The following is a 12546-nucleotide window of genomic DNA, read 5'->3' as shown; positions in this document are numbered from 1 at the left end:
TCATTTGCAAGTTTGAATGCCTACATTAGCCACCCTAGTTCGAACTACAGGGCTAGTGTAGACATACCCTCACAGGGTTCCTGAACTATTTCTATGCCATTGAAATGTATGTAGAACCAAAGTCTTCATGACCCTGAGGAAATGTTGTGAAAAGTCATGACTCTGTGTTTTTAAGAAATACCTTATTGTAAAAATAGACCCATGTTCAGTGTTTGAAAGAATCTATTTATTTACCAGATCTTTATGTTGAGCGTATTAAAGATTTTACAGTAATTGTTCCATATCTCTTCAAACTTACAAAAAGCTATTTTACCAAAATGAGCTTCTCTAATGGCAAGGAATTTCAATCTTTCAAGACCTTTTATCAGTGAAATCAACAGGTGTTCTGCATGTTCACTGATTTGGGTTTTAGTTTTGAACTGGCAAATATGTATGGAGTATGAATATTTCAAGATGAGATGGCGTAACTTGAAAGAGTAATACTGTAAGAGCTGCATAATTTAGAATCTTATCTTGTGTAGCAGTTCTCACTAATCAGAGTAGAGGAATTAGTATTTGGGAAAATATGTACTAGATACTCATCAGTTGTTTTATTTTACTAACAAATTATATCTTAAACAATACCATAACTCACAGCAGAGAGGCAGATTCATTTCTTTTTCTGCCATAAGATGTTATGATGTTTCTTTTAAAACTCAAAATATCTGTGAATGGAATTTAGAGCACTCCAGGTAAATAGTGCGTGCATATTTATATTTTGTTTGTCAGGCTGCAGACCTAGAAATGAAAGCCTATCATTTTTTGTCTCAAATCAGTGGAATGCCATCTATATTAAGTAGCTGTTTTTTCTTAGTTAAAATGCTTCTTGTAAACTCTGTTATACTTAACGCTTACCTAAATCTATAGTACCGAACTATTGAAACTTGTGAAATGCATCACTTCTGAATGTAATTACTGAAATCTAACATAGGGCTCTATTATTTATAGCAAAAAAATGCAGAGTATATATAATCTGGCAGAAATATTTTATACATTATTGATCAGCATTATTTCACTTACCATTTTATTTTTGACAGGATGTGTACTTTTCATCGTCTGGGCTACATTCTACCGTTGTGCCATGGATATAATGATCTGGAATTCAGTGTTCTTAGTTGTCAACTTCTTGCATTTTATATATCTGCTGTACAAGAGAAGACCGGTATGTAAAGAGTATAATCGCTACAGAGTCCAGTAGGGTACAAGGAACAGACTAGTCTTGTGCTGTGCTTGGACAAGCATCCCATTGAATTCTGTTCTATTGGAGTGAGTCAGGTATCAGCTCCAGCAGGTACCAGCTACCAATAGCATGATTTTAGCCTGATAGTTTGTCCATTTTTGTCTGATATAGTGCTTCCATGTTAAACTTGTTTTCGGTTGGGCATCAGCTTATTTTAACTACATGAAAAGGACTTAAATGTCAAAAGCCACTACTGGCTTTTTGGATGCACAATTAGAGCATTTCAAAGGGGATTTTTCAGGAGATAGATGCTCCAGACTTCTGAAAATCAGGTCAACTTATCTCAAGTTGGACCTTCATAACTAAGCGCTCTTGGAAAGTTAAGCCAAGACCCAGAAGCAGGGAGTTTGCCAGACCTCACCTTGGGGGTTGTGCACCCTTGAATTTCCCCAGTACCTCCCTAGTTGTCAACTAGCTCCACTGCTGCATTGCATAAGTGATCCGTTTTGGCTTGTGTTGGTTTACAAAACATTTGAATGTCAGGATAACATTTTATCTTTATTGTATGAGTAAAGGGCAGCAAAACTCTATTGAGTCTGTCCTTATTGAGACTGTCTCTTTCAATTGAGACAGGTTGCACTGTTTGAGTAGAGCATTTTGATATCAAACCTCAGTGGGGACAGGAGATTCTGAGATCAGACCCCAGTGGGGACAAAGGGTGGAAACAGGTGTTCTACTTGAGTTTGTCTAAGAATCACAAGTACTATTTGACCTGCCCCTCTCCACTGTTTAAAGTCAGAATTAAAAGTGTTTTGTTTTTAAGTTACTGCTAGAGCTGAAATCACTGGTAGTCTCAGTGAAGGATAGTGTTTCTGTGGAAGAGACAGTCTATGAGGTTTCTTCACTGAGAGCTGAAACCTCAAGAGACCAATTTTCAGAGGTCACAGAGGCAAGTGGGAGCAGAAAGTTATGGTGCGGGGACATCTGCAACTAGGGATGTTAATAGCTAACCAGTAAGCTTCACCTCCCCACCAGTTTAACCAGTTAACCAATTAAACAGAGGTAAACTTAACATTTCATCGATTAACTAGCTAAACGTGATTTTTACATTCCTACGTGAACAGAGTGGAGTGAACAATGGCACAAATAATAACAGTGGGCAGAGCAAGTGGTGAGCGGCTAGAGAAACAAGCAAGTTGCCTTCCCCTCTGACACCTTCTGGGAGGTGAATTCATGCAAAAGCACCTATGAACTCTGAGGGTGCCTCTATACTGCACTGTTATTTAGAGATAACTAGCATTATTTTGAAATAATTGTACGAACGTCTACACTGTCATTCCGTTATTTTGAAATAACGGGCGGCTTATTCTGAAATCTGTAAAGCTCATTCTACGAGGAATAACACTTATTGCAAAATAGCTATTTCAAAAGAAGGCGTGTGGAGATCTTCCACTGCTGCTATTTCGAAATAGAACGGCCCTGGTGAGGGGCTAAGTTATTCCTCCCCAGTGTCACCTGGAGCTCTAAATCGAGATAACATGTCTACATTAGGGAAGCCTGCCTTGATTAATTTTGAGTCTTCCCTGCAGTGTAGATGTGCTATTTCAAAATAAGCTATTTCAAAATATCTATTCCAGAATAGCTTATTTTGAAATAAATGTGCAGTGTAGATGTACCCTGAGTTTCTATTGACTGAGAACAACAGTGGGATGTGGTGGAGGGAAAAGTGAGGGGCATGCTAAAGGAACATTTCTTTGGATTGTGTTTTAGTGACTTTGCTCCAGGATGCTAGATTTGTGACTGGGAAACTTATATAAATACATGTGTCCTAGTAGACCAAGATTTCTAAAATACATTGTTTGACAAGATTGTTGTCTCACATCGTTGTTATCTTGAGAGGTTCTGACTACAGAAACTCTCCCAAGATGAACATTTTTGTTATAATTTTACATCAGAGTAGTCAGACTAAAGATCCACATAGCTCTGTATCGTGTCTTCGGACAGAGGTCAGTTCCAGGTGCTTCAGAGGGAAAGGGAATGAACAGGCAATGATCAAGTGATCCATCCCCTATCATCTAGTCTCTAGCCTCTATTGGTCAGAAGCGGGTTCACTCAGAGCATGGTGTTGCATCCCTGCCCATCCTGGCTAATAACCAGGGCTCGCCGAACCGCGGCAAGCCCTGCTTGCCAGCCATGCTGTCCGGCAAACTGCGCATGCGCGGATCGCCCAAACCCGGCTCTTCCGGGTTACAATCTACTCACCACGGGTGAGTAGATTGTATAATTTGTCGAGCCCTGCTAATAACCATTGATGGACCTAAAAGTCTCAGAGGGGTAGCTGCGTTAGTCTGTAACTGAAAAAACAACAAACAGTTCTGCAGCACCTTAGAGACTAACAAAAAATGTAGATGGTGGTATGAGCTTATATGGGCACAACCCACTTCAGATGAATGGAGTAAGGGGTCTAGGGTACAAATAAATAGCAGAGAAATAGGGGATGGGGAGGGAAAGATAAGGAAAAAAATAGGAAAAAATATTGTGTGAAAAAGAGTGTGCCAAATGAGGCTAACAGAGTGGACTATAAGTACCCGGTGTTTTGCTTTTTATGTCGTTAGGGTGTGGTATGTAGTGGCACATTCAGATCAGGTCTTTGTTTAAATCTTGATTAAAGGTGTCAGACTTGTTAATGAAACCAAGTTCTGCAGGAACGGATCCAGTTTCATTTTTTTAAAACCTTGTTTTATAGTTTTGGCATTCACGGTATCCCCAAAGAGTTCAATGGGCTGACTTCATGCTGTGTAAAAAATACTTCCTTGTATTTAATCTGCTGCTTATTACTTTTATTGGCTGACCCCTAGTTCTTCACATAACACAAGGTTTAAGTAACCTTTCCTTCTTCACTTTCTTCATACCAATCAAGATTTTATAGACCTCTATCATATCCCTGCTTAGTTGCTTCTTTTCCAAGCTGAAAAATCCCAGTCATTTTAATCTCGCCTCCTGTTTCAGACCCCTAATCATTTTAATAGCCCTTCTCTGTACCTTTTCTAATTTAAAATATATTTTCGGGTGATGGGGTGACCTGACTGCAAACACTATTCAAGATATGAGCATGCCATGGTATTTATATTGCAGCTTTATGATGCTTTCTGTCTTACCTATCCCTTTCCTAATGGTTCTTAACATCCCATTAGCTTTTTTGACTGCTACTGCTCATTGAGTGGCTATTTTCAGAGAAACATTCATAATGACTCCAACATCTTTCTTAAGTCATAACAGCTAATTCAGACCTCAACATTTTGTCTGTCTAGTAGAGACCTATTTTCCAGTGTTCTCTAATTTGCATTTATCATACAGCCCACCATCACCTTCACCGTCTTAACCCTCATTGGCTCTGATACCACTTCTATAAATTTGAACACCCACCCACCCCTCCATTTCAATTCCTAAGGAAAACGCTGTCCAGAAGTATCTCGTGTGCTAGTATGGAGGATGTTGATAGTACATTTTGGCTCTTTATAAACATGGAAATTTTATAGGTGTCCATATGAAAACGACTTAAATGTTCTTCTTGCGATCTTCTCATAACAAATAACCTTTTGGTCCATGTGACTTCTCTCGCCCTGCCTTGCAGATGGATAGGAAATCCACAAAGAAAACCCTGCAGATGGGGAAAAAGCGATCACTGAAATATTACTCCCTTCTCTATCAGATATATAGGAGGCCTGAAACTGAGCAAGAAAAGGGGGACAGAGTGGCAGAAGAGCCATGTTCAGTGACCTAATTCTTGCCTTCAATAAGTTTGGGGCCTGTCAATAATTTGCAAATTGCCCATTGCCTTTTAAAATCTTTCAATTAAAAGGGAGTGGGCAAATAGTTTCTTATTGTTCTGCCTGAGAGGCTTACACTATTATTTTTCTTTATTGTTCTGTACATACATGGTCTATATGATATGATATGATATGATATGATATACTGTGATGAAACTGCATCTCTGGCTATAAAGCCCTGTCTGCTTTACCTATCCTTAGAGCTGCCAAAAAGGTGGTACAAAGCTGTCTGCTACGCTACACCCATCACCATTTCTATGCAGCTATACAAAATATTTTTCATATGTATTATGTTATAAGTTCCCAACATGGATGTCATGACACCCAGAATTGTCACCAACACATCATGACCCTCTTGCTCTTCCTCTGTTAGATCAGTGAGGGTATTTGGGGGAGGGTGATAGATCCTGATATTGAAAACATGGAGAACCACTGTAGTATATGATAAAGTAACAAAAGACCTTTTTGCCTAACCGTAACCCTAACCCTATGTATGCAAAGAGCTAGGGTTGAAATAGCAGTAAAAACTTTAACTTTCATAATTTAATTCAAAAACAGTGTCTGAATGTATAATTCAGCAGGACCGTGGGCAGAGTGTGGGAAAGCTAGCCCCTGGGTCTTCCCCTTCTGCTTGAAGCCCTACCCTATCTGCCCCTCCCTTGCTAGAATAGCTTAAAGAATATCCACCACGGCTTCTGATCTCTGCCCCCAGTCCTAGATAGGTATTGCATAGGGATATAAGTGACTAGACGAGTAGTCAAATACTCGCATTCCTGCCCCCCGCCTCTATATCAGAGGCAGTGGAGTGGGGATGGGAGAGGGATGGGGAAGCAGGAGCCAGTGCTGGGGGGAGCCAGCTTAAAATCCTGTATCCTTCCCCACCTCTTGTGCTGCTGCCTCTATCAGAGACAGCCAGATGGGAAGCAGGGGCTACTGGATCTGGCAGAAGCAGCTTGCTCTGGGTCCAGGAGCTACTCCTCTGCAGCTCTGCATTTTAAATGTAGTAAGAGCCAGATGTGAGTAGCTCCCGGACCCGGCATGAGCTGAGACTGAACAGTCCTGGCTTGCACTGGGTCCGGCACCACTGTGGGTCTGCATTTTAAATGAGGTAAGAGACATTTACTACATTTAAACTGCAGAGCCGCAGTGGGGGTAGCTCCTGGACCCAGCACTAGTCGGGACTTATGCTTCTCTTACTGACTAATCATGTAGTCAATACAAATGTTATCGACTACACAATTAGCCAATTGCTCGCCTTAATATTGTAGCACCTGCAACCTCTGGCCCCAGTGGTAGGCAGGCAGCATGGTCCCAGCCTTCCTGAGTCCTGTCCACAGCCCCATTGGAAAAGTGGGATTGGAAGCAGTCAGCAGGGAGTTTGGGGGTGGAACATGGGTGTGGCCACGCCAGGCTTTTTGGAAGGCTCAGTCTCCCATTACTTCTGATACCTGCTGCCCATGAGTAGGATCTTGGTAGGGAGCATGCAGGGTTGAGTTGCAACCTGGCAAGAGCAAACTTTGAAGAGTCCTAAACAGCAGCTATGGATGTTTGCTGTCACTTTGTAGGGAGAGCCCATAGTCACACTAGCATTTTATGTGGACTCTGATGTCTCAATCTAATGGGCTAAACTTCCCAAAACACCGAAGTCATATTGAAAAACATATGGGACCTAGTGCTCTAATGGTATAGGAGCCTATAGAAAACATTACAAATATCTTTTTAATATCTACATATTTTGTTTTTGCAGCATTGTTTGTTTTTTGTATTTCTGGAAATGGCAAAAATGGGGAGGGAAGAGTGAGATTGGGGGGGGGGGAAGCAAGAGAGAATAGAATACATGGAGTCAAATTCACCTTTGGTCCAACTCCATGGAAATCAGTATAATTAAATCAGGAGTGAATCTGGAGTAAAATGTATTTTTCTCCTTGGGGCATATTTGCTAATAGTGGGGTAAATGCACTGCTGTACTGATAGTGGGTCAAAGGGATTGTAGGGCATGGTGTGGTGGAGGCAGCTGTCCATAATGCTTAAGTGATGCCTGTGCTGCGGTGATCCCTCTGGGGGATCCACACTTGCCAGGCCCCATCTGCTTCACCTGTCCTTAGAGCTGCCAAAGAGGTGGTACAGAGCTGATGGAGTTGACTCTGCAACTTACATAAGGAGCCCCAAGTAGAAAGAGTAATTTCCTGCAGAATGAACTTACTTGCCCCTTTTTGCTAGCCTGGTGAGTGAAAAGGGGCAATGCACAATGAAGAATTGAACCTTAAGGCTCTGATTCTTTTCCCCACAAATGTTGTGTACCACTAACCAATGTTCCCTCTACTCTCTTCTGTGCATGTGTGGAATAAATTTTGTTATGTGCACTAAGACATGCAAATATGCACCACCGGGAGAAACACAAGCCTAACCGAGGGCTCTCTGCTAATCAACTGGGCAGCATTGGAATCTGTCCTTATCATCCGCACAGATGCACAGGGATCACTGCCACTAGCTGCAGTTGAAGTCAGTGGGGGCTGTGATTGCTCAGTGCCTCTGAAAACCAGACTCGGTCTACCTTGCAACATCATAAACACATCCATCACATGCATTTTAAAAATAGTGTACAATTAAATGGAAACAAGAAGATGCATGCCAGACAATGTATATGCATCAGTATACATGATGAGCACAACCTTCTTGTATATGCAACATCTGCTACTTACTCCTCTCTTTCTAGTTGCTATGAATGTAATTTTGTTTTTACTATGAACTTGAAAATTGGTGGTTTTTAAACATAATGTGCAAAGGTAGCAAAGAAGAGAGAGAATCTCATTCAAAAAACTTTTTCTACTCTCTGCAAGTATTGACCGCTGCTCAGTCATTTTTATTTACTCAGCCTCACAAATCACATAACCTAGAAAGGATGGAAAAACAATTAAAAATCCAGCAATCTTGCAGAATGAATAATTGATAGATCTTTTCAGTTAAATATTTTATTTCATTATATGCAGGGTGTGGCAAAAGCAATGGGTTCTTTCCTGACCAAAATATGAATTCTGTGGTTCTGGCTTACTAGGGTTTTACTGCTGTGGTTCTTTTTAGAGCTTTGCCCTAATTCAGAGGCTAAAAGATTCTTAGCTTCTGCAGCACTCTGGCTTGAGGCTCTGGCCGTACTCCAGGACTCTTCATCTATCACCGAGCAAAACTTGCAGTCTTACACCTCCCCATATGTCTCTTTTGGAAAATGGCCCGCAATGACAACAGCAGAAGCAGTCAACAACACAGCTTACTTAGGTTAGGGTGAACACTGCTTTGAGAGGGAGAATAGAAAGCAGAATAATAACTGCCACCCGATCATTCATTTTAAAGGCAGCACTTCAGTTATGTCTGCTTTCTTCTTAAAGACATCTACATATTTTAGATCACAAAATCTTTACACTTTTTTCTTTTCTTTCAGCCAATTTTGCCTTCAATTTGTGTCATTCCCAGGTCAGTCCAGGGCGGCTGTATACACACATCTAAGAATAAAATTTGACCCTATCTGTGAACTGGTAAGATCACATTCAGGGAGACGCTCAGCATTAAGTTGAGAATTGCTGACACAAAGGAGGGACTGCCTGGAGAAGATATGTCAGTTTCAATCAGTCCATCTAACCTTGCATGGAATGTCTATGCAGATATTAGTAGCGCTTGGGAATTCTGTGATTGATGACCCATTATGATCCTTAGCATACTTCTCCTTCCCATGTATTTTTAAATTGAAATGTTGCAATGTCTGCACATAAGCCCTTTTTAGTTGTTAAGAACTACAATATGTAGAAGGGCCCGGGGAATTCAAAACCTCAGACTCATACACACACAGTTACTGTAGATTGAATGCTAACAACTTTATTGTTAATCTTGCCTGAGTCTTTACATTCCAACACCCCTCATCAGGTTATTAGAGGGTGTATTTTAATGCATAGGCACAAAGAGTCTAGATTTGTGTAATTCCTAGGTCAGTCTATGGTGGCTGTAAACACACATCTAAGAATAAAATTTGACCCTATCTGTGAACTGGTAAGATCGCGTTCAGGGAGATGCTCAGCATTAAGTTGAGAATTGCTGACACAAAGGAGGGACTGCCTGGAGAAGATATTACCATTTCAATCAGTCCATATAACCTTGCAGAGAACCTATATCCAGTTATTAGCAACGCTTGGGAATTCTGTGATTGATGGCCCATTATGATTATGCACAGACAACATTAATTCTGGCCTTTCCTAAGTTTTGAGTGCTTTACTGTACATCTTTTAATGTGGTTTTTGTGTATAATTTTCTAGATATTTCTAAAAAGCAAATTGAAAAGTAGAAGTTCTTTCATGTGGTAGTATATTGCCACCCACATGGATCATTAGCAGGTTTGGAACTGATAGCTCAAGTAGCAGAATTTTGGGTGGTGGATCTAACAGAATAACTATTAACAGGACTAGATTGTTATCCCCTATAGCGACTAGCAGTAGAAGGGGGATGGGAGACTTTGCTAGTGAATTTTAGGAATGTTAAATTGTGAATAATTGACTAATCAAATAGGTAATGCATTTTGCATCAACTATTTATTTAGTCGATAAAGCACCTCTGCCTTTGAAGTGTAGACACAGCTCTAGGGATGTTGCTAAACTTTAAAGGCCAAAGCACCATGTGGAGCCCGGGGTCAGCTGGGCACTTCGCCTCTGACTCTGGGCTCCATATGGTACTGCTACTTTGAAATGCCATGGGGAGCCCCTCCCCAGGCTCCATGTGGTGTTTCAAAGCGGCAGTGCTGCACAGAGCCCGGGGTCAGCTGGGGGAGTCCCCAGCTGATCCCAGGCTCCACACAGCACTGCCGCTTTGAAATGCTGTGTGCAGCCTGGGGACACCAAGGGCTGTATGTGGCGTTTCAAAGTGGCAGTGCTGCATGGAGCTGGCTCCATGTAGAGCTGCTGCTTTGAAGTACCCCCACTTCTTCCCCCCACACTTTGCTGCCTCTTTCTGATAGAGGCAGCAAGTGGGATGTGGGAAGGGAAGTAACTAATCAACAAGCCTATTGACTATCTGATAAGCATTTGCTTATCGGATAGTTGACTAGTCCTTCACCTTCCTAGTGAGCTTCAAAGATACTTGAAGACTTGAGGATTTTGGGTTCCCTTCCAGACTCTGGGGCAGGGGTGGGCAATAATTTTTGACCGGGGGCCACTTCAGAAATGTTTGAAGCAGGAGCTGGTGATTGACTTTAAGTGCTGAGTCCCTTGCAGGGTGGGAGGAAACTTTGCATGGTCCTCCCTCCCTCCACCCCAGTCCAATCAGGGCTTGGGGGAGAGGGGGAGCGCATGAAGTCTCCTCTCACCCTGCATCTGTCCTGCAAGGAGCACGTGGTGCTTAGAAGCACCGCATCCCTTGCAGGGCAGGAGGAGACTTCATGCACTTCTCCCCACTCCCAGGCCAATCAGTCTCCCACTCTGCCAGGAGCGTGTGGTGCTTTTAAGCACTCTGCACTCCTTGCAGGGGAGGAGAAGACTGCGCACTTTCCCCCGCCCCCAGGTCCTGATTGGCCTGGGGGCGGAAGGAGCAGCAGGGCCTCCACGAGTTATATCAACTTGCTTGATGTGCCAGATCCAGCCCATTGAGACCCTTTTGCCCACCCCTGCTCTGGATCAGTGTGTGCTGCAGTGGACACAGACCCTGTTGCTTATTTTCCCGAAGCCTGACCCCCTTGTGTCTCATCACCTCTGTGACTCTTTCTGCCCCTGTCTCTGCCTCTACCTTTTGTATCCTAGTTTCTTTCTTCTCATCTAGTTAATGCCAGTCTCTGCTTCTGAGAGGCTTCTGGTCCCAGTCTCAGGCTTCCCCTTTTCCTACTCCCAGTCTTCTTGCCCATCCAGACCTAGTTTTCTACCCCACCCCAGTCTTTCCCTGTACTCCCCTGCCCATGTTCCCCATGACTTTGTAGGAGCCAGTTCCCCTAGGCCCAGTCTCCCTCCCCAGGTTTCTCATCCATTTTCACTGTCCTCACCTCCCCCAGTTCCTTGTCTCAGGCTCCTTGTCCAGCCAGTCCCAATCTCCACCTTCCAGTTCCATGTCCTACTCTTCTCACTTGCAATGTCCTATGTCTTGCTCTTGTCCTCTGGATTTAAATTGGATGATTCCCTCCACTGTATTGCTGGGTGCCAATAGAGTGTGTGGGAGGGGCGTGGGGGGTGGAGTGGAGAGGTCACTAAGAGCACATAAGAGATCACTGTTCTCCTATGCCAATGTGCTGACTCACCTGAGCTGGGAGCAGCCATTACAGTGAAAGCCTGGAGTAGAACATGCTCAGTTGTTCTCTGGGGCTGGCACAAGTGTAGGTTCAGCAAGGGTAGAATCTTTCAAGGTTTCTAGCTGTTAAGCTGTGTCAAATCGCAACTGAACATGTGCAAATGTGACTATCATAATTCTAAATTGGCCATGGATTTTCACAGTGATGGCAGAGTCCATCCCTGACACACAGGACACCTCTCTGCCAAATTTAAATTCCCTATTCCAAAGGATAGGAGCCTTTCCAAAGAAAAGGTCACCAGAATATTTTTAACATTGAAAAATAAAAATATTATTTTCTTTAATCTCATTCTTGGACAGCCAGGGACTAAGAGACTCTGTGCACTAGCCCCATCCCCTGAGTGCCAGCTCCATAGCCCGCATTTGCTGGGAACCACAACCAATGGGAGCTGTCGGGGCACTGCCTGCAGGAGAGGGGGCAGCGTGTAGCATCTCCCTGGTCCTGACAAGGAGCTAAAACGCCTCGGGAACTTGGCAGCCACTTTCTGAGAGCTGTGGTGAGCACCGGCAGGACCCTGCATCTCTTCCCATACACCAGCTTCCTGTCCCAGCCTGGAGCCCCCTCCTACATCCCAAACTCCTCATCCTTAGCCCCACCCCAGAGCCAACACCCATCTGGAGTCCTCACAACCCCTCCTCCTAACCTCCTAACCTCAATCTCTGGCCCCAACTCCAGTCAGAGTTCTCATCCTGCTGCACCCTAACCCAGCCCAGCACCCTCACCTGCAACAGTCCCCTCAGGAGGGGTTCAAATGCTGCCCAGCAGATTGACAAAGGTCTTGCAGCTGTTTCTACTGGTTGTACACATTCACACGTGCCTCCGTGCACATAAAGATTATTCCACACATGGATGGAAGAAACATACACAGGGATGAAAAAAACAGAGGGAACAGTGGCCTGCAGTCCAATCCCCTCAGCCCCTTGAAGGAGCCACCTCCTGCTCCCCAAACGCCTCAGCCCCACCATAGATACTGCACCACTAGCCAGAACCTTCTTCCCACATATTCCCCCAACCCTCTGCACTTAGGATTGCCAGGTGTCCAGTATTGACCCAGACAGTCTGGTATGTTCGCCTCCTGTCCGGTTAAAAAAAAATCAGAAAATACCGGACACCTAAAATGTCCAGTATTTTCTGATTTTTTTCCCCCCCTGCTAGGAGACGAAAATACCAGACACCTGGCAACC

The 12546-nt window shown here is 43.5% G+C and overlaps 1 protein-coding gene across 5 annotated transcripts in view; it reads left to right on the top strand.

Moving 5' to 3' along the window:
* POPDC1 (popeye domain cAMP effector 1) overlaps positions 1-12546 on the top strand; it is a 65699-nt gene that overhangs the window by 11947 nt on the left and 41206 nt on the right. For all 5 annotated transcript variants that reach the window (XM_075923943.1, XM_075923941.1, XM_075923942.1 and 2 more), the window contains one exon: positions 1077-1201. In XM_075923943.1, the coding sequence (XP_075780058.1) occupies positions 1077-1201 (125 nt within the window). The remainder of the gene's footprint in view (positions 1-1076; positions 1202-12546) is intronic.

This window comes from Pelodiscus sinensis, chromosome 3 (assembly GCF_049634645.1).
Source record: "Pelodiscus sinensis isolate JC-2024 chromosome 3, ASM4963464v1, whole genome shotgun sequence".
NCBI lineage: Eukaryota > Metazoa > Chordata > Testudines > Trionychidae > Pelodiscus > Pelodiscus sinensis.
Note: the sequence above shows the minus strand (reverse complement) of the source record. Positions and strands in the feature narration are given on the sequence as shown.